The sequence below is a fragment of the Talpa occidentalis genome, unplaced genomic scaffold, assembly GCF_014898055.3.
Source record: "Talpa occidentalis isolate TD23 unplaced genomic scaffold, MPIMG_talOcc4v2.1 talOcc4.12, whole genome shotgun sequence".
NCBI lineage: Eukaryota > Metazoa > Chordata > Mammalia > Eulipotyphla > Talpidae > Talpa > Talpa occidentalis.
The window spans coordinates 103,229,263-103,252,253 of NW_023601212.1; the positions used below are offsets into that span (position 1 = coordinate 103,229,263).

At 69.8% G+C, this 22,991-nt stretch overlaps 1 protein-coding gene across 1 annotated transcript; it reads right to left on the minus strand.

Annotated features, from left to right (window-relative positions):
• Positions 1 to 24: 24 nt before the first annotated feature.
• On the minus strand, positions 25 to 21,719 carry RAB11FIP3 (RAB11 family interacting protein 3). The gene is made up of 15 exons (XM_037507844.1): positions 21,613 to 21,719; positions 14,584 to 14,677; positions 13,040 to 13,131; positions 9,217 to 9,428; positions 8,318 to 8,467; positions 7,021 to 7,155; positions 6,357 to 6,392; positions 4,659 to 4,752; positions 4,227 to 4,330; positions 3,405 to 3,545; positions 2,169 to 2,250; positions 1,706 to 1,843; positions 1,468 to 1,623; positions 1,224 to 1,364; positions 25 to 1,127 (listed from the first exon to the last, which is right to left on the minus strand). Exons 4-15 carry the CDS (start codon positions 9,399 to 9,401, stop codon positions 1,014 to 1,016), a joined length of 1,476 nt encoding a protein of 491 aa, XP_037363741.1. The 5' UTR covers positions 9,402 to 9,428; positions 13,040 to 13,131; positions 14,584 to 14,677; positions 21,613 to 21,719; the 3' UTR covers positions 25 to 1,013.
• Positions 21,720 to 22,991: the final 1,272 nt, after the last annotated feature.

Sequence of the window (22,991 nt, forward strand, 5' to 3'; positions counted from 1 at the left end):
GCCCCCCTCCACGCGGGAGCCCCAGAATGCCGGCAGGCGCAGGAAGCGGAGCCCAGGTGGGTAACGTACATATATATATATTTTTCGTGTGCGTACACAGATAGTTTTCTCTCTCGGAAGTATTAAAAAATTGATCGACCTTCAATCTATAAAAAATACCTACTCTACATGATAGAAAAATCTCTCCTCCAAGTTTACAACTGATTTACACCCAAAGCTTCCCCGAAGGTACAGCTGTGGGCAACGCCCCCGTCAGTGCAGTGAGCGCGGGCCATGCATGTCCACTCGTGTCCACTCGTGCTCCGCGGCTGGCCTGTGCGTGGCCGGCGTGCAGGTGCGGAGGGCTGCCTGGCCAGTGCTCAACCAGGAGGCCCAACAGCCCCAGGCCGTGTTGCCCTGGGCAGTGAGGGTGGGGCACGGGCTTCGGGAGGGACACACCTGGCTGTGAGCAGCTGAGGCGGCCCCTGGGGCAGCGCTTCTGACGCCTAGACTCTGGCTGGGGAGACTGCACCGGGAGAGGCCTCCCCAAGGCCCTGCCTGCACCGAGAAATCAGGGGTGCTGGCGGCTCCAGATAGCGGGGCCGCAGGTTAGACTGGCCCTGAGCGTAGAGCAGAGGCTGTGGCTCGGCGCCCCCAGCGGCCACTGCAGCAAGGGTCAGTGCGGGACAACCATGTGCCTGGAGGCCTGGGCCTGGCTGGGGGTGGCCTGAGCACCCCAGGGCTGGGCACGGCGCTGCATGTGAAGCTCTAGGAAAGCGGGGGCAGGGGCTGCAGCCCCCAGATAGATCCCGGAGCATGTGGACCCCTGCCGGCCTGGCGCCAGCTTGGGGTGCCTTGCACAGCCCACTGGGGCTCACTGCAGCCTGAGCAGCCACGGAGCAGGCAGCTGTCCAGTCCCTCACCGCCCAGTGGAACCTTGGAGCCCACTCCCGGGGTGAGGCCAGGAGCAGCCCGGGGGCGGCCCCACCTACGGGGGTCCGGCCAGGGAGAGCAGGCCCAGTGCAGGGCTCCCGCTACTTGACCTCCAGGATGGACGGGTTGGTCTCCATGATGGCCACGACAATCCTGTCGATGTAGTCTTGCAGGCGCAGGTTGATCTCCTCCTGCTTCTGGATGGCGTCCATGAGCTGCGGGGCGGGGGCGGGGCGCCGTGGAGATATGAGGGGCTGCGGAGGGTTAGGGAGGGGGAGGTGGGAGGGTGGGGGGCGGGGGCGGGGCGCCACCTCGTCGCGGGACACGGAGCTGATCTCTGCGGCCAACGACTCGGAGAAGGAGGCGCTGAAGAGGTTCTTGGCGCCCTGGATGCTCAGGTTGATGATCTGCCCGTTGAGCTCGTCGTTCTGCTCCTTCAGGCTGCGGTTGTCCTGGGGATGGGACGGGGCGGGCGGGGGAGACGCTGTCAGGACGCGCCCCGCCGCCCCCAGCCTCATTGCCCCCCCCCGCCCGCCCCCCGCGCCCCCCACGCACCTGCTTCAGCCGGCGGACCTCCAGCTCCAGCTCGCCCTCGCGCGCGCGGCTCTGGTACTCCTGCAGGCCCGCGCTGCTGCTCCGGCCGCGCCGCTGCTCCGCCTCCAGCTTGAAGAGCTGCAGATGCTCCAGCTGCCGGCGCAGGTCCTCGATGAGCTGGGGAAGGGGCGGTGTCAGGAGGGGCCCCAGGGCTGGCGTTGCGGGCCAGCGCCCCCACGGCCGGGCGGGGCGGGGTCACCTCCTGCGTGGCCTCCTTGTCCCGCTGGAACTGGTGCCGCTCCTGGCTCAGCCGGTCCCCCAGCCGCCGCTTGGTCGCCTGCTCCTCACCGAGCCGCAGCGACAGCTCCTCGATCTCGTCCAGCAGCTTCTGCTTCTCCTGCAAAGGCCCGGCTGAGCGCGGGAGGCAACCTGGGGCTGGGTGGCTCCCGCGGGCTGTTCCGGGGGCGGGGCAGGCCCTGAGCACCTGTCCCCTGTGGGTCTTTGAGCTCTGGACTCTGCAGCTAAACCCCAAGCTGCGTGAGCCGTTTTCAGAGCTTTCTGGGACCCCGGTGGGAAGCAGGGCGCGGCAGGGTGGAGGCCGCGGCGTGCACACTCTCTGGCAGGAGGAAGTTCGGAGGTGTGGCTGGAGCTGGTGGGTTCAGGCCCCGGCCCCCCACCCCCAGCTAGCCCCGGCCCCCGCCCCCCAGACCACAGGGGCGCACCTCCTCCAGCCGCTGGATGCTGGCCTTCAGGCAGGGCGTGCAGGACCTCAGCTCGCTGTTCTCCTCGTCCAGCTGCTGCAGCCTGCAAGCGGAGCCAGGCTGGGGGCCGGCCTCCCAGGCACCCCACTGCCCCGGGCCAGCGCTCTGCCAGGGCCTGGGGCCCTCCAATACACCACGGCTCAGTGACACCCAGTGTCAGCGAGTCATGGGCAGGGCACTGCCCAGAGGACCGTCCGCCCAGCTTTGCTGGGCTGCGTCTGACCGTGGTGCTCACTGCCCGGGGCAGCCTGTCTGGGGCGCCCTCCCCGGGGCTGGCGGGTTTTCTCGAGTGTCCGCGGGAGTGGGTTTGGGACAGAGCCCTTGGGGAGGAGACCCGGGCCCCTGCTCATCGGGGCACCGACACATCTACAGCTGTGACGCCCGACCGTGGGTCGGGGCCTTCCTGTGGCCGGTCAGGCAGCTGGCCCTGTACACCCACCCGCCCAGACCTGGCCCTCCTCCCAGAAGCCCGCTCCCTCTGCTGCCCAGTCCCCAGCCATGCTGTGTGGGCCGCAGAGCAGAGCCCACAGGTGAATGTCTGGCGAGGTGAAGCCCCGCCCCAACACCCACTGGCCCCACTGGCAGGGCCTGGGCAGGCAAGCATCCCATGCACTGCACCCTCTGGGCAAGGTGACCCGCGGGTGGCCCTCCTCTGGCCCACCACACAGGTGCCCGGCGTACTCGTTGCTGAACCTCGGGCCAGGCCTGGGGCGGCTCCCTCAGGGGTGCCGCTGAGCAGGTCACACTTTGGTCCACTTTGCTTCGGAGGATGCAGGGCGGAGGGCAGCTCCCTCCCGGCCCCTCCTCCCTCCCTTCCCAGGTCCCCCCCTCTGTGGCCTGGTGCAGGAGCCCATCCCCAACCCACAGCCCGGGACACTCCTCCTCGAAGGGTCTGCAGGAGGCGCTCCTTGCAGAGGGCAGGCCCCTCCCAGCCCAGCTGAGTGAGGACAGACCCCAGGGGGCCCCAGCGAGCCGGCACCCCTGCGCAGACCTGCCACCCCCTCAGCGGCGGCCCACAAGGCTCACTGCTCAGGACTCAGGAGCCCGGCAGTGGCCCCACTCCCGCCTGGGGCAGGGTGCTGCTTCCCAGAGGCAGGTCTCACGGCCGGCATTGGTCGCGGGGCCACCTTGTCACGTCAGGCGCCCCAGGCGGCATCCTGGGGTCCCAGCGCCCCGCCTCCTCGCAGGTGGCCCTACCTGGCCTGCAGGTTCTCGATCTCAATGCTCTTCTCCCGCTCCATGCGGCACAGCAGCTCCTTCTGCCGCCGTGTGCCCTCCAGGGCCGCCTCACAGGCCCGCAGCTCCTGCTCCTTGAGCTGCTCCTCCAGCGCGTTGGCCCTGGAAGGACGGGTGCGATGGGGGCCACCCTCCCGCGGGGCCCACAGGCAGCCCCACAGCCCCAGCTCAGGGCACCCTGGCCGCGGCCACGCCCACACGAGCCCAGCAGCAGCGCAGATGCTCAGGCCAGGCGCTCAGCAGCCCTACCCCGCCAGGTGCAGCCAGAAGACAGAGGGACGCGCAGCAGCAGAGGCTGGCAGACCGCGGAGGGCCGGCTGGGATGCCCCGGCATGCAGGGCGGGGTTGGCTGCCCCGCGCACGGACTCTGCCCCCAAGTGGGCACCGATGACGCCTGTCAGATTAGAGCCAGCAGCCATGCACCCTGCCTGGATGAGGGCGGGGACGAGAGCCCTGGGCGGGCAGCATCTGTTCTGAGTGGCGCTGGGCCCCGCGGCCACGCAGGGTGTGGCTACCCACCCTCAGCATCTGGGGACCGGCCAGAGCCCGGGTCGCCAAGGCTGAGCAGGCAGCCACTGCACAGGGCAGGGGTCCAAAGGACAGAGCCTCTTCCACAGACCCAGCCGCTGCAGGGACCCCCCAGCCCAGTGCCCCTTCCCAGGGGTCTGTGCCCACCCACGCGCACTGCAGGAGGGTCGTGGCAGCCGCCTGCACTGGGCCCCGGCCAGGCTGCGCGGGGTGGTGGGGTGGGGCGGGCAGGCAGGGCGGGCGCCAGGGACTCACCTGTGCACCAGCTGCAGGTTCTCCTGCCGCAGCCGGCTGTGCTGCTCGCCGCTGGCCACCGTGTCCTTCTCCAGCTCCGACACCCGCTTCTCCAGGAAGACCACCTGGACAGAGGGAGCGCTGTACCCGACCAGCCGTGCGGAGCGGTGGGGGAGTGGGGGGGGTGGAGAGGGCCGCGTGGCCAGGGTTCGGCCGATGCCCTGCGCTTGCGGGGGGTGGGCGCCAGGACTCAGGGCCTCGCGGGGAGGCGAACCCCAGGCACAGCGGGCCCTACTGTGGGGCTGTCCTGGGGCCGCAGGCGCCATCCCTGCAGCCTCTCCACGCCCGACACGGGCTGCCCACTGGAGAAACTGGGGCCTGACCAGTCCTGGCGCCAGCCTGCGCCCCATCCTCTACTCCACAGGCCACCCGCCCACTGCATCAGGGGCCTGCCTTGTCAGCGATGTCTTCCTCTGTGCCCTCCATGGCGTCCAGCGGAGGGTCCTGAAGGACCTCCCCGGCCATCGTACCAGACTGGAGCAGGTGCCTGTGGAGGGGGACAGCAGCTTGGTCCAGAGCAGGTCCTGTAGCAGAGCGAGGGGGGCCCGGCCGCCCCACACGAGCATGTCCCGCTGGACACCTCTACTTGGGCGGGCACTGCTGTCCTGCTCTTTGGAGCCTGGACCCGGCGCCTCCCGGCCTAGCAGGCACGGCCCTTTGCCCTCAGGAGCAATAAAACGCCTCTTCAGGCCTCCCCACTCGACCTGGCGCCCACGGACCACGAGTCCAGGGTCCGGCCAGCCACGGCCGCCACGCCCCGACAGCAACAGCAGGCGCCTGGCTCCTAGGTCGGGCTCAGGGACACCAGCCCCGCCGCCCACCGCAGCGCCCATGCCCCTCCACCATGCCAGGACACTGCAGCACGAGATGGGGTAACACTCCGGGGACACCAGTGGGTCCTCCCGTCCACCAGAGGCAGAGCTGACCCTCCCGCGCAGACCGGGTTCCCGCGTCCCCCATCCCCAGAGCTCCTGTGGCATCTCTGCCACAGGCATGGAGGCCCACTACTGGGCGGACAAGGCTCCGTGCAGATCTTGCCTGGCGTCCTCACCCAGTCCTGCTCCTAAGCCCCTCACCTTGACCCCAAACAGGAGCTCCCGAGGCAGGATGCTGCCCACCCAGCCCCACCCTGGGTGCCCAAGGGCTGGGTGGATGGAGGACGCCCTGGACGCCCAGGGCCAGGAGATGGCAGCAGAGCCCAGGCAGGGGCAGAGCCGCAGAACAGAGCCTGAGTCAGGGCCAACAGGGCCAGCCAGATGCACACCTGTCTGAGCACAGCCCCCGAGCGGCGCTGGGGGGAGCCGCTGTGCACACCACGGGCCTGGAGGGTGCTGTACTCAGCACTGAGCCACAGGCTTCCAGGTGAAAAGGCGCCATTTCCACCACGGCCTTGCCACTGCCGGGCAGGACTCCCGGGAACACCGGACAGTGTCCAGGGGCATGGACAGCAGCGTGGGGGTGGAGTCCAGCCCCGAAGCCTCTGCGAGGAAGCCCTAAGGGCGAGGCTACCGAGGCCTCAGGAGCTAGCGCCAGGCAGGAAGGTGGCAGAAGACAGAGTAAGAGACAGCAGCGGCAGGCGCGGGAGGCTGAGGCCCGGAAGGGCGTGGGTGGCCCTGGGGGCCGGGTGGGTGGGCCCCCACTGCCAGGCCACGCACCAGCCTACGGGCCCTGCAGCAGTAGGGTGGGCGAAGAAGGGGATTAGCCTCCATGAACTATTACCCAGCTGTGGAAAAGGTGACATTGTGGGATCCAGGACAAAACAGCAGAGCCTCAAGGGGCTCACGTGCAGTGAAGTCAGTCAAAAAGTGGATGGTGTCGGGCCTACTCCTCCATGGGCCACAGTAGCCAGAACACGCACAAGCAAGGAGCGGAGCTTGAGCTCAGCCAAGGAAAAGTGGGGACGGGGTGGCCGCTGCCCGCCTGGCTCCCGCTGGCACTCGAAGGCCCACACGAGCGCAGCTGGCCTTGAGAAACCACGGCGGCCCACGGCTCAGCGCCCCAAGCCCCATGAGTAACTTTCAGTGTTTCAAAAGACAAATAATACCTGGTGGGTGTCTGAAAGGCCCGGGACGGGCAGTCGTGGCTGCTTACCTCGCCACCTTCTTGCTGGAGAGCCGCTTGGTCGGGCTGTGCAAATCAAAACAAACAGGAAACTGCGTGAGCGTCGGCGGGGTGGGGCCAGGAAGCCGGCCAGGGCCGCAGGCGCGGGGCGCACACTCAGCACGGCCGGCGGCGGGACCAAGCCCTCTGTGGGCCACAGCTCCAGCCCCAGGCCACCCCAGGGCAGCCGCAGCCACCTCCAGGCCGGGCCACCGCCGGCCACTGTGCCAACCGCACCCCAGCCCCCAGGCTGGGCTGGCGCAGATGCGCACACGGCCACCACACGGCTGGGAGCCAGCCCACGAGCAGGAGGTGCGCCTGTGCCTAGCCCAAGTCAAAGTGCCCAGCCCAGCTGTCAGCCTTGGCCTGCAGGACGCAGCCTTGCCTTTCTCGTTTAGAAATTTGTTCCATGAATCCCAAACTTTTGTTTCAAAAGCAAAACAGAACAGTGAAAACGACCGTCTCCAAGTCTGGATCCCAAACGCGAGGAAGAGGCAGGCGCCCCAGACCAGACCTGCTCGGGGAAGCTCCTTCCCGCCACCCACGTGGAAAGCAGGCCGGCCCCGCGGAGGCATGTCCCACAGCCAGACGCCGGGCCTGGCTCGCTCCCCGGGCGCCTGGGCCCCCGCCGGCGCGGGCAGAGCAGCCGTGTTACCTGTTCATCTCGAGGTCGTTCAGGCGTGCAGAGAGGTCCTCCAGGCGGGTGATCTGTCTGTGGCACTGGCTGCAGTAAAACTCAAAAGCCTCGTCCGTGAGGATGCTGTGCAGCTTGGCAGCCAGCGGGGCGGCGCTAGAGAGATGAGAGGCAAGTGTTTGGGAGTGCCCGGGTCAGCTGGGGCCAGCTCAGGAGTCCCACTGCCCCAACCCTCAGGCCATACCCGCTCGGCTAGGAAGGGCACGCGACCGCTGCTCCGTCTGGCCGGGCTCGGAGCAGGCGGCTGCGGCCCTGGGCAAACAAGACCCTCCCTGACGGCGCGGGACCGGACACTGGCTTTCCCCAGAGCCCGCGCTGCCCTGCGGGTCCCCACTGCCCCGGCAGCCACACACATGCGCTCAGTGCTCAGCCCTGCCGCTCCCTGTCATCTGACTCAGCAGTTGGTCCGGGTCCGGGGGCGCCCGCCCCCGAAGCTGGAAACCAGGGGGCAGCAACCTCACATCCACTTGGAAGTTCAGCTTCAAGAAATTACTGCCTGGGGGGCCTCCCGGGGCAGGGGTCAGTCTCAGGCAGTCACCACTGCAGGCCAGGAGCTGACCCACAGGATGCCACAGACCTCTCCTGTCTCGCAGCTGCCCCTCAGCAGTGTGTCCCAGTAGCTCTGCCTGCTCTGCTCCCCACTCTGTCTCTGGGGAGTCCTCCCACCCCCACCTGTGGCCTGCACCCCAGCGCTCGTATGCATAAGTAAGTAAATCCTTCTTTTTGTTTTAAAGACATCGCAGCAGCGAAGCAAGGAGACAAGCCACGCCGCAGCGCAGGTCGATCGGGAGAGCCGTTCCCGCCGCCCGCCAGCCACATGCGGGAAGGGGCCTGAGCTCGGCCCACCAGGACCCGAGGAGACAGGGCCGCAGCCGGGAGCACACAGCCCGGGGCCAGGGTCTCCCCTTCCCGGGCGGCTGGATGTGCAGTGGGGACCTCCCAGACAGTCTGGGTGTCAGGCAGCCGCAGGGACGGGGTCCCAGGAGCTGCCCTGAGCTGATCAGGGTTCAAACCCTGCTCTGCACCCGCAGGGTCTGAGGTCCAGCAGGGACGGCAGCGACCGGGTAGTGCCACAAACCACCCAGCCCATGACTCGCAGTGCTCAGAAGGGCGCCGAGGGGAAGCACCGGCAACTGCAGGCATGGCTGGGGCGGGAGGGGCAGGGCCAGCAGGGGTGCCAGTGTGGGGGTCAGGAGGGGCGGGGCCAGCAGGGGCCCCTGCCCAGGTCAGGAGGGGGCTGAGGTGCGGCCCCACCTACCCGGGGGTGCGGAGCACGGGGTCTCTGCTGGCCTGCTCCCCGTCGCAGAGGACTTCCACGCACGGCTCCGCCTCGCCGCCCTCCCCGAAGTCCTCGAAGTGCTCCTCGCCGCCCACAGCCACGAGGCCGGCCTGGCCGTGCAGGTGGGGCCTGCGGAGGCAAGAGGGGGACGCTGGAGGCCGGCCCACGACCCAGCATGGGCGGCACCGGCTCCCACAGCCTCCTCCAGCCTCACCCGGGCCCTGTGGTCAGGGCGCATTGGGGTCGCAAGTCTAGCCCGGGCCAGTGCGCCTCACAAGGGCTGCGCCCACTCCCCTGCCGGGAGGACAGCCCATGGCGGACAAGTGCTGGGGAGCCGGAGGGGCCTTCGCTGAGAGGGGCCGCCAAGCCTGGCCCTGGCCACCCGTGTCCTCCCTCAGAGGCAGGAAGGCCTGCAGCCCCGCCCCCACACAGAGCCCCCCCCCCCACCAGCTCGGGCAAAGCCCAGGTCGGGCAAGTGGGGACCTCACAGAGACCACCCTCGGCCTCCAAGCGGGCACGGAGAGGTGGTGGCCACCCGGGAGCCGCCCATCAGCCTTTCACGCCCTGCCTGGGAGCACAGACTGGACAAGCGGGCCAGGCAGGACCTGGAGCCAGGGAGCGGGGTGCAGCCAGCACTGGGCAGCACATCGGAGCGGGCACCAGGCCGGCCCCCAGCATGACGGTCAGGCCCCAAAGGGAGACCCTGGCTCAAAGCTGTCCACCCACCGGGCCCGAGCGCTGTGGTGGCAGACCTGAAAGGCCAAGTGACCTTGTCCGCCTATGGTCTCCGTCCACAGTGGACAAGACCCACAGCACCACAGAGTAGTGGGGCGCCCCATCCCCAGGCAGTGCCCCGAGTCCTGGCACACGACACAGACCTGCCAGGGAGCAGCAGCAGAGCGCCCTGGCCCAGCTCCTCCACGGTGTCCAGGCCCTCGGAGGCCACGGCCGAGCCGCCAGCACTGTCGGCGTCACCCTCGGGCTGCAGCTCGGGCTGCGCCAGGGCGCTGGTGTCCTCATCTGTGAAGGTCTCGCACTCGCTGAAGGTGCCCTCAGAGCCCATGTACGCGCTGTCCGTGACCTCGGTGGCCTGGGGAGAGCGCCCCCAGTCAGTCCTGCCCCGGGAGGCCACACTGGGCGCAGCTTCCCTGCAGGCCGGGGGTGGGCGGCAGGGCAGAGGAGGGGGGCCTGCCTGGTGTCTGAGCAGAGGCGGGCACAGGTGGTGTCGGGGGCAGAAGACGCGACTGGAGTGACCTCTAGAGCGTGTGCTACAAACGTCCCTAACAGACCCCCATGCCGCAGGCCGCACCGGGCAGGCCTCAGGACCCACTGCCCGAGGGCCCTCCCTAGCCGGAGGTCGCCCCCCGCAGGCGCGGCAGCTCCACCCCCTGCTCGTGCAGGTAGGTCAGGCTGGGTTCCCACGAAGCCTCCCGCCAGCCCTCCACCCAGCCAGGCCCGGGGCCGGCGACCTGCGGCTTCCACGCGGTGCCCACGCCGTGAGCAGGAAGCCAGGCCAGAGAACCACCGAACAGGCGTTGCGGCCTTGAATAAAACGCAGCTCCGGAGCGAGGAGCAGCCACCGTGAGGCCCTGAACCGAGGTTAACACTTTGCCCGACGTACGACCCCAGCCAGCTGCCCAGGGCTGGAGAAGGGGCCTGCGCCGGGGACCTCAGTGGACGGGCACAGCCCTCCTGGCCTCCCCCACCTGCCTGGGCACGGGCCAGGGCCCTCCCCCTCCCCGCAGGCGCCACGGCGGGCAGGCTGCCCAAACTCCACGGCCAGCATGCCAGCCCCCTTGCCCGGGCGCCACCCGAGAATCCCCCATGGCGCGGGAAGACCCCCAGACTCTGACGGCACAACAAGAACCAGGGATGGCTGCCGGGCCCTCCGTGGAACCGCCACGCTCTGGTCCTGTCGGTGAGGGCGGGCCCACACCGGCCTCCCAGGCCAGCCGCCTCTGCGAGTTCCCGTGGGGGCGGGAGCCGAGGCTGGAGGCCGGCACCGGGGACATGCGCCCCAGCCCAGGCAGCCCTGGTGGGGGCGGCCCTGCCCCCCGGCCCGGCCCCCATCCGGGTCGGGCACCTCGGGCCACTGTCCACAGGGGCAGAGAGGCTGGAGACAATGTCGCCGGGCTCCCCGCTAGGGCCTGGCCAGTCTCAAAGGTGGGGCAGCGTTCACCCACCACTGACCTCCTTCCCAAGGGCACCCACCCACGTCCCATGCTCAAAGGCTCAGCGGGGGTCTGGCCTGCGGTAGCCGGGCACTCAGAGGGTCCCAGCCCTCCACGGAGTCCGGCGCCCAGAGCCGTCTCAGAGCTCACCACCTGCACCTTCACCGCGGCCACTGCCCGGTCGGCTCTCCTGGGGGACACCGCTGCCCTCACCACGTGCCCGCACCCCCACGTAGCACTTCACCTCAGGGGCCAGCCCCGCAGTCCCCACGCTCGGGCCAGGGGCAGGTCGCGCCCCGGGAGACGGCCACCGCATCGCCTGGCCACACTCCACACGTCCGTCCGTACAGGCCACTGGCTTCACTCCGTGGACACCGGACACCACAAGGACCCCCGATATGCCGGGCAAGCTGAGTTTCTGCAAAGCCGCGCATCCACCTGAAGCTGCACCCCCGCTCGGACACGCTCTGTTAAGCCCCGGCGCTGACCAGGGAGGAGGCGAAGTCCAGGGCGTCCTGCAGGCTCCTCTCTCGCAGCGGAATAGAGCGGCCTTTGTCTCTCCCCGGCGCTCCCGCGCGCCCTCTGATAAGGGCGCATAGGACGTGCCCGTGGGGCTTCCGCCCGCTCCGGGCAGGCGGTGGGCGGTGGAGCTGTGCTGTTCTATGGCAGCCCAGCTGCCCGGACGCCTGTGGCCAGCACCATAGGCCTGTGCTCCCCCACCCTCGACTCCAGCAGGCTCCTGGATGAGGGGCTTCCTCTGGCCGCTCTGCAGAGGCCGGCCCTGGTCGTGGGTACGTCGCAGGGACATGTCACCAGCCGGAGTCACGGGCGGCTGGGGCTGCCACCTAGCAGGTTAGGGCTAAGGCTTTAGGGGATGGGGCTAGGTGTTAAGGTTAAGGTTGGGGCCAGTGTTAGCAGTTAGGGTGGGGGCTGGTTACAGTGCAAACCCAAGGCTACTGGGCTGCAGCAACGCAACACCAATACACAGGGGCTGTAGCCCGTCAGGGACAGGTCACTGTCTGTGGGTCTCACAACTGCAAGAGACCGCGGGCTCCCGGAACAACCACGGGGTTTATTTGACAAACGGGGGAGACAAAGAGCTCACTGTGGCCACAGGTCGTGGCCACCAGAAGCGTGAGCAGACTGCCGGTCACCTGTCAACAGAGCTGGACCACTCTGGCCAGCAGGGATGGTGACCGCTGGTCCCCCAGAGGCGGTGTCAGAGACACCCAGTGTGAAGAGCTCCTTCTGAGGTGTTGGGAGACACCGACGACAAACAGCTCTTTGAGATGCCAGGCCGGGGCCTCGGGGGCTCCCTTCAGGGGTGGGGAGACGGACAGAGACCCTGTCCCTGCACAGGTCTTTGGCTTCTCTCCTTCCTCGGAGGTCAGCTGCTGGACGCTTGCTGTTCCTTCAGAATCTGGAACAGTGTCCCCAGAGCTCCCGCCAGCCCTGCCTTATATCCCCTCAGGGGGCCCCACCTGCTAGTCTAATTCGACCATTTTTTTTTAATCCTGTAGCCAATTGGACAATTTAGCACCAATTGGCTCACAGCTCGCACCTGACTAGTCCCACCCACGAACCTGGCGCTGTGTGTAAAAGGGAGGCTGCTGGGCTCCGAGAAACCACAGTCAGAGCGGCCTGTGGAGGAGCAGCAGGTGAGAGGCCACTGCTGCTTCAGGCCCCCACCCCGGCTGGGGCGGCTGCGTTCCTGTGCCACGCCTGCCACGACCTCCTAGAGACACTGACCCGTGGAGTGTGCAGAGACCCTCTCAGGCCAGGCTCCCAGGCCCCAGGGGTCGCATCTCCTGGGAAATACTCACCCACCATAAAGAAACAAGGACTTGACGCCCCTCAACAGTGTAAAGGAGAGCAAAGCAAAGGTGTCTGACGGGACCAGATGCCTGTTCGCCCACCACCTAAGTGGCTGGTTCCCCACAGCTCTGGTGACTACAGGCCTCCTGGCACCTGCTGCGTGGCCAGCCTAACCCAGGCCTGCAGGCGTGCCGCCCAGCACTGCGGGCCCACGTAGGTCAGTAGCCTCTTCGCATGGGCCTCACACCTGCCGAGTCCTGCACAGCCACAGTCCCGCAGCTGGACGCTGCGCAGCTGGACACACACCACGCAGCTGGACGCTGGCTCTGCAGCCAGGCCACAGAGTGGACACACTAAGCAAAGCCCAACGGGGACCCAAGGTGGACTCGTCCTTGGCCTCAGAAGCCCAGGCCCGCCAGTACTTGAGGGCAAGCCGTGAGGGTGCGCCTGGCACTGAGGGTCAGGAAGTGCCCATGCACCCCCGGGTGCTCCTGTAAGGGCCCAGCCTCCGTGGTCTAGAGGAGCCGCTCAACTGGGCTGCAGTTTACCCAGGGCTGCTGCCCCGCCCCAGCAGCCCCCATCCGGCCATGCAGCCACGCAACACTCCTGCCCCTGGAGAGGCGGGCTGGGGCTGTCCCTCAGACCCTCGGACACCCCATCCCGCTCTGTCACGGGCACGCAGGCCTGGCCTCCACCTGCTGCCTCTGCTGCTCACCTCGTAGGTGATGAAGTCATCAAACTCGTCTGGGCAGGTGGGGGGCTCCTCCTCTTGGGCTGGGGGGACCCCGCACAGCTGGCCTTCGGGGTCTGTGGAGAGAAGCACGAGCCCTGGCCTCCAGCTCGGGGTGCACAAGCCCTCCCTGCCCCTTCTGCCCCAGAGTGAAGCTGAGGCTACGGCAGAAACTCCCCTGCTGCCCGCACGCCCCGCGCAGGCCACCCCACACCAGCCCCCTCCAAGGCCGGCCCAGGCCTGCAGCGCACTGTGCCCCGCCCCCGCAGAGGTGCTCAGGCGGCCCCTCGCTCCGCCTCCTGGACCCCCTCCCTGAGACCCGCTCCGGATCCGCCTCAAGCACTTGACTAGCCAGGCGCCGCGTGCCCATGCCGAGCTGACGCCAGTGAGAGAGGTCACTGCGCCCTTGGACACCAGGACGCTTTCAAATCACCCGCGAGTCAAAGAAAAAGTCAAAGTGGATTTAAAACTACGAAGAACCCTGGAATCAGGCGGCGCTCCCGGGCCTCTGGGGACCCCGCCCTGCCGGGGCGCGAGTAAAGGCCAAACCGCGGCAGGGCGAGCCCCAAGGTCCCGCGCAGCCCTGACGCCCAGGGCCGGCCAGGGCGGGGTCCACGCAGGTCCCCTCTGGCCACGCAGCCAGAGGCGAGCGGAGCCCGGTTCGCGTGGCAGAGGAGCGCAGCGGGCACTTCGCCAACGATGGGCGCAGATGGCCGAGCCAGGAAGGCTTCGGCCCCGTCACCAGGGAAACGCAGCCCAAGCCCCCACGAGGCAGCTGCGCTCGGCCGTGCGCGAACTCGGGAAGGACTGCGGGGAGCCCCAGGGAGGACTTGGGTGAGGGCTCCGGAAGGAATCCAGGGAGGACTGGGGGGGGCCCAGGAAGGACTTGGGGAGCATTTGGGGGAGGATTTGAGAGGACTTTGGAGCCCTGGGGCAGGGGTTGGCGTGGGGACCTGCCTCTGGGGGGCGACCCTGAGCCTCTAATCCACCGACCGTGTGAACGATGCCACCTCGACTGAAACACAAAAGCAGGGACGACCTGCACAAGCTCCCGCGGGCCAGGGGGCTGCCGGGGCAGGTGGGCAGCTCCCAGGCTCCACAGGGATGCCCCGCACGTGCGCCCCCGCCCGCCCGCCCGCGGGACCCGCCAGCAGCACAGGAGGCTGCAGCGGAGCCTCGGCCACGCAAGGCTGCCCCGGGTGGCCGTGAGAGGACGCCCTGAGCGCAACACGTGCGCCCCAGAGTCCAGGCATGGCCCCGCTCGCCCCGGCTGCGTGCCTCGCTGCTGCCCTGGCGGGGACAGCCCGGGCTGGGCATCCAGCCCGGGCCAGGGCGGGCCCTCCCGCTTCTCCACTAGGGAACGGGGTCTGTCGTGGGGCAGGCAGGCGCCTCTGCAGTGGCCACCGCAGGGCGTGGAGGCCGGAGAGCGTGTCCTGAGCCAGCACAGCCAGAGCAGCGGGGGGAGGAGGCCACACGGTGAGAATACACGGGGTGGGGACATGCAGAGGCGGGACGGCACGGGCACTGACCTCCATTTCTGATGGCCGAGATGCCCCGGTAGAAGTCTTCAAAGCTGATCACACCAAGCCCGCCGGGATCCAGGTACCTCGTTAAATCCTTCACCTGCAATTGCAGAGAAGGTATCAGCAGGCGAGCGGCGGGGGCAGGTGGCGCTGGCAGCGGCCAGAGCATCCTGGAGCCAGGACAGCAGCCACCGGACAGCCGCTGGGGGAGGCCGGCGCTGGACACAACGCCCTGCAGGAAGCTGCCCTGGGGCGTTCCGGGCACCGAGCCCTAGGGACACCCCCGGACCCACAGAGTGGGCGGCACCCCTGGCTGGGGCGCAGGAGTCGGCGCTTCAGGGAGGCGGTTCCGTCCCCAAGGGGGCCTGAGTGTCCTCAGGACTTAGAGTGCGTGCAGTTCCCACACGAGCACACTCGAACCACGGGCCACAGGCACGACACTGGTCCCCAGGCTGCACCATAGGCCCAGGCTACGGGGACCCCGGTGGGCGGGTCCCGGCAGGTGGGTGGGTGCGAGCCGGGGCCCGCCGTGCGCAGAGTGGCTGCAGATGGGTATTTGGCGGCGGGCACCTGGAGGAGGCTGGCGGCCTGCACTGGGCGGCCACCTTCTACAGACAGGATGCCCCAGTGGCAACAACGCCCAGGCCAGTGAAACAGGCGCTACAGGTGGCACCTCTGAAGGGCCAGAGCCCTGGTTTGCGTGGGGGCCACACTGTGTGCGCAACGCTCGGAAGGTCCAGGAAAAAGGACGCGAGGTTATGACCAGCTCTCGCGCACCAGCCCTCTCGCCCCCTGCCCGAACTGACATCAGCGCGCAGCCCGCGGGTCCAATGGGTCACCGCGCGGCCGCCAAGCCAGGGCGCTGGGTGGGCATGGGTGCCACCCAGCAGTGGCGTGAGCACGCAGATCAAGACGCGACCAAGCGCCCACGGTCAGCGGGGTGGGGAGGACACCACGACTGTGGCTATGGCTGGACCCGCGCCAGGAGGGCCAGGGTCTGCTGCAGCCGGACAGCCTGGCGGCCGGGGCACCGCCTGGTGCGGGTGGGCTTCGAGGCTGAGCTAGTGGCAGCGCTGGCCTCGGAGGAAGCAGCAGAAGCGCTCTGGGTGCTCCTGACCCATACGAAACAGTCCCTCAGCACCTGCCCACGGAGCTACCCGCTGCCTGGGGCTACTGCAAGTTGGGGAAGGGGTGAGGGCAGGGCGCAGGGCCTGGTGGGGGTGTGGGCATGGAGGGGCTGTGCACTGTGGGGCTTCCTGTGGGGACGGGCCTGGCCGAGGGGCAGGGCCCTGCGGGAGGGGTGTGGCGGCGGGCGGGCCAGCAGGTTTGAGAGCATGAAGCCCGCTCAGCATCGCCCCTGCGCGACGAGCTGGCCCGGGCTTCCTCTCATGGGGACTTGCGGCTGCCCAGTGGCCCAGCCACCGCAGGGGCCTGCCCTCGGGGCCGCGCGCGGCACCAGCGTCCCGACGGCTGTCTGCTGGAGGGGCCATGTCGGGCGGCTAGATCTGCCTTCCTCGTGTTTCTCGGGCGTGTTGTGTTTTAGTGACTTTATTGGTTTTGTCTCTGGGCTTGAGGTTTTTCAGCCTCAGCAGGAGCCGCCAACCCCCGTGGCAACGCAGCAACGGTCACGTCGGATATATTTCCCGCGCAGACCCGCTCTGCACCGGGCTCTGGGCTCTGCACCGGGTACTTGGCTCTGCACAGGGCTCCGGGCTCCGCTCTGGGCCGGCGAACGTGGCCCCGCATGGTCTCCCCGCCCGAGGCGAAGCTGCGCACACGCCCGCTCTGCAAGGAGAGGCATTCAGGCCGGCTCTGGCCGGGGCTGGCAGCAGGAGTCCAAAGTCGCGTCCTCGTGGCAGCGCCCCCAGCTCCACGGCCGGTCGGGTGGGCTGCCGGTGGCGCCATTACCGGCGGCTCCTGACGGCGGGGCGCGATCCCGGGCAAGCCCAGGCCGGCAGCCGCTGCGCAGTACTGACTGGGCCAGGGATAGGGATAGGGGTGCCCCTCTGGGCCGGGGCTGCTGCATCCGGGAGGCCCCGCTGGCGCAGACCGTGGACACGGAGAGCCCTCGGCCCGGCTCTAACTACGCCGCACCCATGCCCATACCCGTCTGGCTATGGAACCGCTACCAGCCCCGTCGGGTGCGAGCCACGCGCTAACTGGTGCTGAGGAGTCCATCAGGCCCGGGGCTGAGAAAAGGCCCCGTCAGGCCATGCGGGCGGGCGCCGTGCAAGAGGCAGGAGCGAGGCAGAGCACGCCGGAGGGGCCCCCAGCGGCCCCGGGAGGAGAAAGGCAGCGTCCGGCCTGGCGGAAGGAGAGGAGCCAAGACCCTCGCAAGGACGGGGCCTCGGCCCTGCCCTACATGGCCTGCAGGGAGCCCCAGGGCCGCTGCGGGCGTCGTGCCGCCTCGAGCCGGGAACGGGGTCTCTGACGCCACCCCCAGGACCGGCGGGGACCACGCCCGCTGGCCAGCGCCGTCCGGTCCTGGGTGGCCGGCAGGGGTCTGTGGCCACGTGAGCTCTTCTTCCCACTCATGCGACGCCCGTGGCGGCTGTTCCCGGAGCCCAGCGGGCGAGCTCCGCGCCGCCCGTCCTCGCCAGCTGCAGCCACGGCCCCTGCTGCGCTGCACACGCGGTTTGGATTTTGGGGCATTTTGGCGGCTCTGGCCTCAGGGCCGGGCAGCTGCCCCCGCTGTGAGGGAGCAACCCAGAGCGCCACGGCCCCACCTGAAGGCAAGCGATGGCCTGAGGGCCAGCAAGAGGCCAGGAGGAAGCACGACCAGTGGCGGGCGGGCCATCCCACTCGTGGGGGCCAAGAGGGGCTCTGGGCTCCCCGTGGCGGTGCTTGCACAGCCCGCCGGCGGCGACAGTGCCACCCGACAGGGACAGCACCCGCGGAGGGCCGCCGGCAACGGTGGTGACGAGCGGCCAAGTGAGATAGGCAGCCCGGGGCCCCCGGAAACCCAGACTGCGAGGCCGTGAGCAGGTGGCCACCCTGCCGGCCGGGCTCCCTGGGCGTCCAAGGCCTCCCTTGCCCTGCCAGCCTGCAGGGCCCGGGGACCGCACAGCCTCGCCCTGGAGGCCCCCAGCCCCCGGACACAGGCCCCCGTGACTCACGGCGGGTTCAGGCCTCGCTAGAAACCCACAGCCTGTCCCAACAGGCACTCAGTGTGACTCAGCATTCCAGCAGGTTCTCTTGTGCGCTGGAAACGGGGGGCTGCAGGGACAGCCCTGTCACGGGCTCGAGGCCCAGGCGGGCTTCCACACCCGCAGGTCCAGCGCTGGGCGACACTGGGCCGCTAGCCATGCGGGAGAGGACATCTCTGGAAAACACCCCAGCTGCCGGGAGACCCCGCCACAGGATTTGGGGGCACCCTGCCTGCACCCAGGCTTCCCATGGGTCTGGAAGGGGTGCTGGCCTCCCTCCCTGGATGGGGCGGGGGCACAGGCCCCAGGGGCACTGCCAGGCTGGGGGTGTGGGGCGGGTGCAGGGCCAGCGGGGCGGCCTCACACAGACAGTGACACCCGAGCCCAGCTTGTCAGGCGGCCTCCGGGTCTGAGGCGCCGGTCCGTGGGAGGAGCTCCCCCGGAACGGGGTCCAGGGACCCAACAGCATGCACGTGAGTGCTCTTATCCCGGGTTTCTTTCATTTCTACAGGTTGCGGGGGACTCCGCTGGTGGGCGCCTCCGCGCCGCCTGACACCCGTGCACAGGCGCCAGCGCTGCTCTCCACGGCGACGCACGTCAGTCCCGTAGCGAGACTCCGCCAAGCCGCACATGAGCCCCCCACGCTCCCACCGGCGCACGCCCAGCCCACTCGCGCCCTGCAACCGCCGTCGCCTCTCTGGGAGGGTTTCGTCAGAGCGAGTCTGGCCGCAGACCCCGGACTCCGCAGACGTGGGGGCTGGGAAGGAGGCGCCCCCACCAGCCGCGCGGGGCCCCTCCCGGCGCCATGCCGGACCACCGCGTCATTCTGAGTCTTCCTGGGAACAGGCACACTTGGGCTTCTCGTCCAAGTACACCGTGATGCCAGAATCTTCCGGGTCAAGATGGTCATGGGGGGGAGCCCTCCAAGCGCTGAGCACCCACTTTAGCTGCTTGGCAGCCCCTTGTGATCTCAGGGTGGTGAGCCACAGGTGAGTCTGTTTTGCTTACCGGTTTCCTTCAATACGCGAGCACCTAGGGAGGCCGCACGTCCACCCGCCGGGGTCTCAAACGTCCTCCCCACGCAGCCAGTGTGCACGCAGGCACCGCCGGGGACGCCAGTGGAGTCTGCCCCAGCGCGGCGGGCTTGTCGGCCACTTGCCCCCACACCATGCTACTTCCCAGGCCTCAGAGACTCCCATGCGCTGCTTTTATATGTGTAAAAATTATTTTCAAAAGTGCAAGGAGGGCCTCCGGGTGGCACAGAGATTAAGCCTCAGCGCTATCAAACTATCACTAGCCGCTGCCTGGGTTCAACCCCCGACCAGGGAGCTGACCCACAGGGTGCAGCAGCTCTCCTGTCTCCCCGCTGCGCCCCTCAGCAGTGGGTTTCAGTGGCTCCACCTGTTCTGCTCCCCACTCTGTCTCTGATGAATCTGAGCCCCCCTCCCCGCAACTCTGGCCTGCACCCCAGTTCTTGCGTGCATAAATTAAATTTAAATCAATCAATTCGCCTGTGTTCCAATCACAGAAAGGGCATGACTACCTTCTAGCAACTCCCAGACGGCAGCACCGGAGGCCAGAGGGACCCTCGCCCAAGCCCGCACCCCTGCCCGCCCCTGCACCTGCCCACGCTCGCTGGCTCTCACACACAGGCACGAGGCCAGGCCAGGCAGAGACTGGGAAGGACACTGGGGCACCCAAAAGGCACAGCCAAAGTCCCCAGAGACCTGCCACTGTCAACCAGGGCCAGAACAAAAGGCTGGGAGACCCCAACAGGAGCAGCTCCTGCAGGCACTAGAGAGATGGACAGTCTGTCCCACGAGGGCTGTCACCACTTGACTGGGTGGGCGCTCGGTAAAGCACTGGTGGCCAATGAGAGTGTGTGAGAGTGTGTGTGTGTGTGTGTGTGTGTGTGTGTGTGTAGAGCTGGGGCGCAGGTCAGAGGTGCAGGGGTGAGAGGATTCACCAGAGACAAAGTGGGGAGCAGATGAGGCGGATCCACCAAGACAGATCCACTGAGGGGGCAGCAGGGAGACAGAAGAGGTCTGCCGTGCCATGTGGGTCAGCTCCCTGGCCAGGGACTGTAAAGGTGATAACCCCTAGGCCACCAGGGACGCCCTTCTTGGCATTCTTAAACATAACTTTCCCGTATATAAAGGCAGCACGTGGTCGTCTCCGAGGCCCGGGAAGTAACCCCTAGGCCACCAGGGAGGCTCTAGCCAGTGAGTCTTAAGCGCTCTGCTAGCGACGATAAACTGCGAAAATAAGCTTCACGCTGAAGTTAACTCCTTTGAAATATAAAGTCAAGAGAGACCCGCCCTTCCCTGGCACCCTGGGAGAGCACCTTTTACAAGTTCTGCTCTTCCCGCGTCCTCTAGGTGCTGAGGGCCCGGTGGGGGCTGGGGTCACACCTCCCAAGCAACCTGCTCCAGCCCCACACAGGTGCCCAGCCGCACCTGACCGCAAATGCGTGTTTCAGAAACATCAACCACAAGGGGGCCCCACACCCCCTTCTCCTTGCCCCTGCCCAGGAGGCCAAGTGGCCCAGGCTGCACCATCTAGACACCCCTAGCGGCAGGCAGGTGCTGCACATTAAAAATTCAGAGAACCCACTTAAATAATTTAAAGTGCCTTCACCACAAGCCAGCACACAAGGGACGCTGCGCTCGTGCCTCTGAGCGCCCCACGGAGGGGCAGGGCGGGGCTCAGCCTAGCTGAGTGGCGCCCCCAGGGGAGCCCCCCCCCTTTCGTGAGTCGGAGGCCTTGGAGCAGCCTGGGTGCCGGGTCCTCGTGTCCCGATAGCATTGCAGGCTCACAGGGCCCCGCGCTGGGGGCCTCCCGCGTCCCCTAGGCTACTCCGTTTTCAGGGAACGCTCCGCTCTTCATCGTCCCCGGCAGGTATTCTGATGGGAAAGACCCCGGTCCCAGGAAAGGCTAGCGGCTCTCAGAACAGCGTGGGCCCGCGGGGACCCCAGATGACCGGCCCAGGCCCCCGGCCCTGAGCAGAGCAGGTCTGTCTGGAGCCCCCCCAGCCCCGAGGCTTCGGGGCTCCCCCAGTCTGTGGACTCACTGCACTTTGCGAGGGTGAGAAGGTTCAGCCCAAATGCCAAACTCGGGCTTCCCCCGGTGGCCAGTCCCCGTGGGCACTGCCGCCGGGGGCCGTCTCTCAAGTGAGGGCGTCGTGGACGTCAGGAAGGGGAGACGTTGCGGGGATATTGCAACAAGCAGCCGAGAGCCACCAGCGCCGCCTCTGGGGCTTCCGGACTGTCCCCGTGGGTCCCGCTCGCCTCCCACCCCGAGAGAAGGGCCAGGACGCCTGGACCAGCCGTGGAGGCTGCCAGCACGGCCAGGGGCGGGGTGGAGGGGCCTCCCGCCGGAATGGCGAGGACCCCACGGGACACAAACCAACCGGGACCCAGGGCCGCCGCAGCCAAGGACCAGAAGGGAGCCCGGCCTGTACTCCCCGCCACGGGGTGCGGGATGCCCCCGGGACAACGAGGACCTGGCCTGGGTCCCAGATTGGGGGGGACGACGCCCTCCGCACCCGGGCTGGAGGCGCACGCGCGCACCTCTTCACAGGGGCGCCCTGAGGGGCGGGGGCCGCCTGCCTGCGCCCAGCGCCCGCTGTCAGTGAGAGGCCCCTGCAGGGACGGGTCTGCTCAGGAGCTGCCGAGCCCCGCGCCGGCCTGGGCGGCCGCCCGCCCCTCCCCACCGCCGGGACCGGGGCCGCCCCAGAGCAGGGGCGCCCGGCGCGTGCAGGGGGCGGGCAGGGGGCGGGCCGGCCGGAGGGTCGGGGCTCCCGCGGCCCCCTGCACGCCCCGCCCCGCCCCGCCCCGCCCGCCGCCTCCCCAGCCCGCGCGCGGCAGGCCCGGCCGCCCCGCCCGCTCACCTGCTCGGCGCCGTAGACCGTGGCGAACTGCACGAAGTCCGCGGTGCGCACCAGGCCGTCCCCGTCGCCGTCCAGGGCCTCGAACACGGCGCGCAGGCGGGGGCCGTCCTCCGCCCGGCCGGCGGGCTCGCGGGCGGGCGGGCGGGGCGGGCCGCGGTCCGGGGGCCGGCCGGGGTCGGCGCGCCCCCCCTCGAGCGCCGGCCCGTCCCCCGCGGGCGGCAGGGCGGGCAAGGGGGCGGCCTCGGGGCGCGCCGGGCCGGCGAGGCCCCGCTCCGGGCAGGGCGCGGCGGCGGCGGGGCCCGGCCCCGGCTCGGGGTCCGAGGGCGGCTCGGGCGCGGGGTCCGGCTCGGTCTCGGGGTCCGGGCGCGCCGCCCCGCCCGGGACCCGCGCCCCGCCGCCCCCGCCCGGCCCCGCGGCCCGCCCGGCGCGCAGGCCCGGCCCGGCCCCGGGCTCGCGGCTCCCGGGCGGCGGGCGCGGGGCGGGGGCGGCCGCGGCGCCGGGCTCCATGCTCAGGGGCGCGGCCGCGGCCCGCGGGCCCCGCGGCGCGGGCGGCAGACAAAGGCGCGCGGGGCGCTCAGGGCGCGGGCATCCCGGCGGCGGCGGCGCGGGCGGGCGCGCGCGGGGCGCCCGGGCTGCTGCGGCTGGCGCTCGGGCCCGGCTCCGCGCTCGCCCATCTTGGCGCGCCTCAGCGGGCCTCGGCCGGGCGGCGCGGCGGGCGCGGGCCCATGGCGGCGGGGAGGCGGGCGGCGCGAGCGGGCGCAGCGGGAGGATGCTGAGGCGGCGCCGCGGGCTCCGGCCGACGCCGCCGGCCGCGTGACGTCAGCACGCCGCGCCGCGCGGCCCGCCCCGCCCCCGCCCCGCCCCCGCCGGCCGCCAGAAGGCCCGCCCCGCCCCGCCCCCGCCCCGCCCCGCCCCCGCCGGCCGCCAGAAGGCCCGCCCCGCCCCGCCCCCGCCCCGCCCCGCCCCCGCCGGCCGCCAGAAGGCCCGGCCCGCCCCACCCCCGCCCCGCCCCGCCGGCCGCCAGACAGGCCCGCCCCGCCCCCGCCCCGCCCCCGCCCCGCCCCCGCCGGCTGCTGGACAGGCCCGGCCCCGCCCCGCCCCCGCCGGCTGCTGGACAGGCCCGCCCCGCCCCCGCCCCCGCCCCGCCCCGCCGGCCGCCAGAAGGCCCGCCCCGCCCCGCCCCCGCCCCGCCCCGCCCCCGCCGGCCGCCAGAAGGCCCGGCCCGCCCCACCCCCGCCCCGCCCCGCCGGCCGCCAGACAGGCCCGCCCCGCCCCGCCCCCGCCCCGCCCCGCCGGCCGCCAGAAGGCCCGCCCCGCCCCGCCCCCGCCCCGCCCCGCCCCCGCCGGCCGCCAGAAGGCCCGGCCCCCCCCGCCCCGCC

Coding starts and splice junctions, on each gene's coding strand:
- RAB11FIP3 (XM_037507844.1), bottom strand. CDS start 9,401: ATGGGCTCTGAGGGCACCTTCAGCGAGTGCGAGACCTTCACAGATGAG. Junction 2,251..3,404: donor ATCGAGAACCTGCAGGCCAG/GTAGGGCCACCT, acceptor CTCCGCTTGCAG/GCTGCAGCAGCTGGACGAGG. Junction 1,624..1,705: donor ACAAGGAGGCCACGCAGGAG/GTGACCCCGCCC, acceptor CCCCTTCCCCAG/CTCATCGAGGACCTGCGCCG.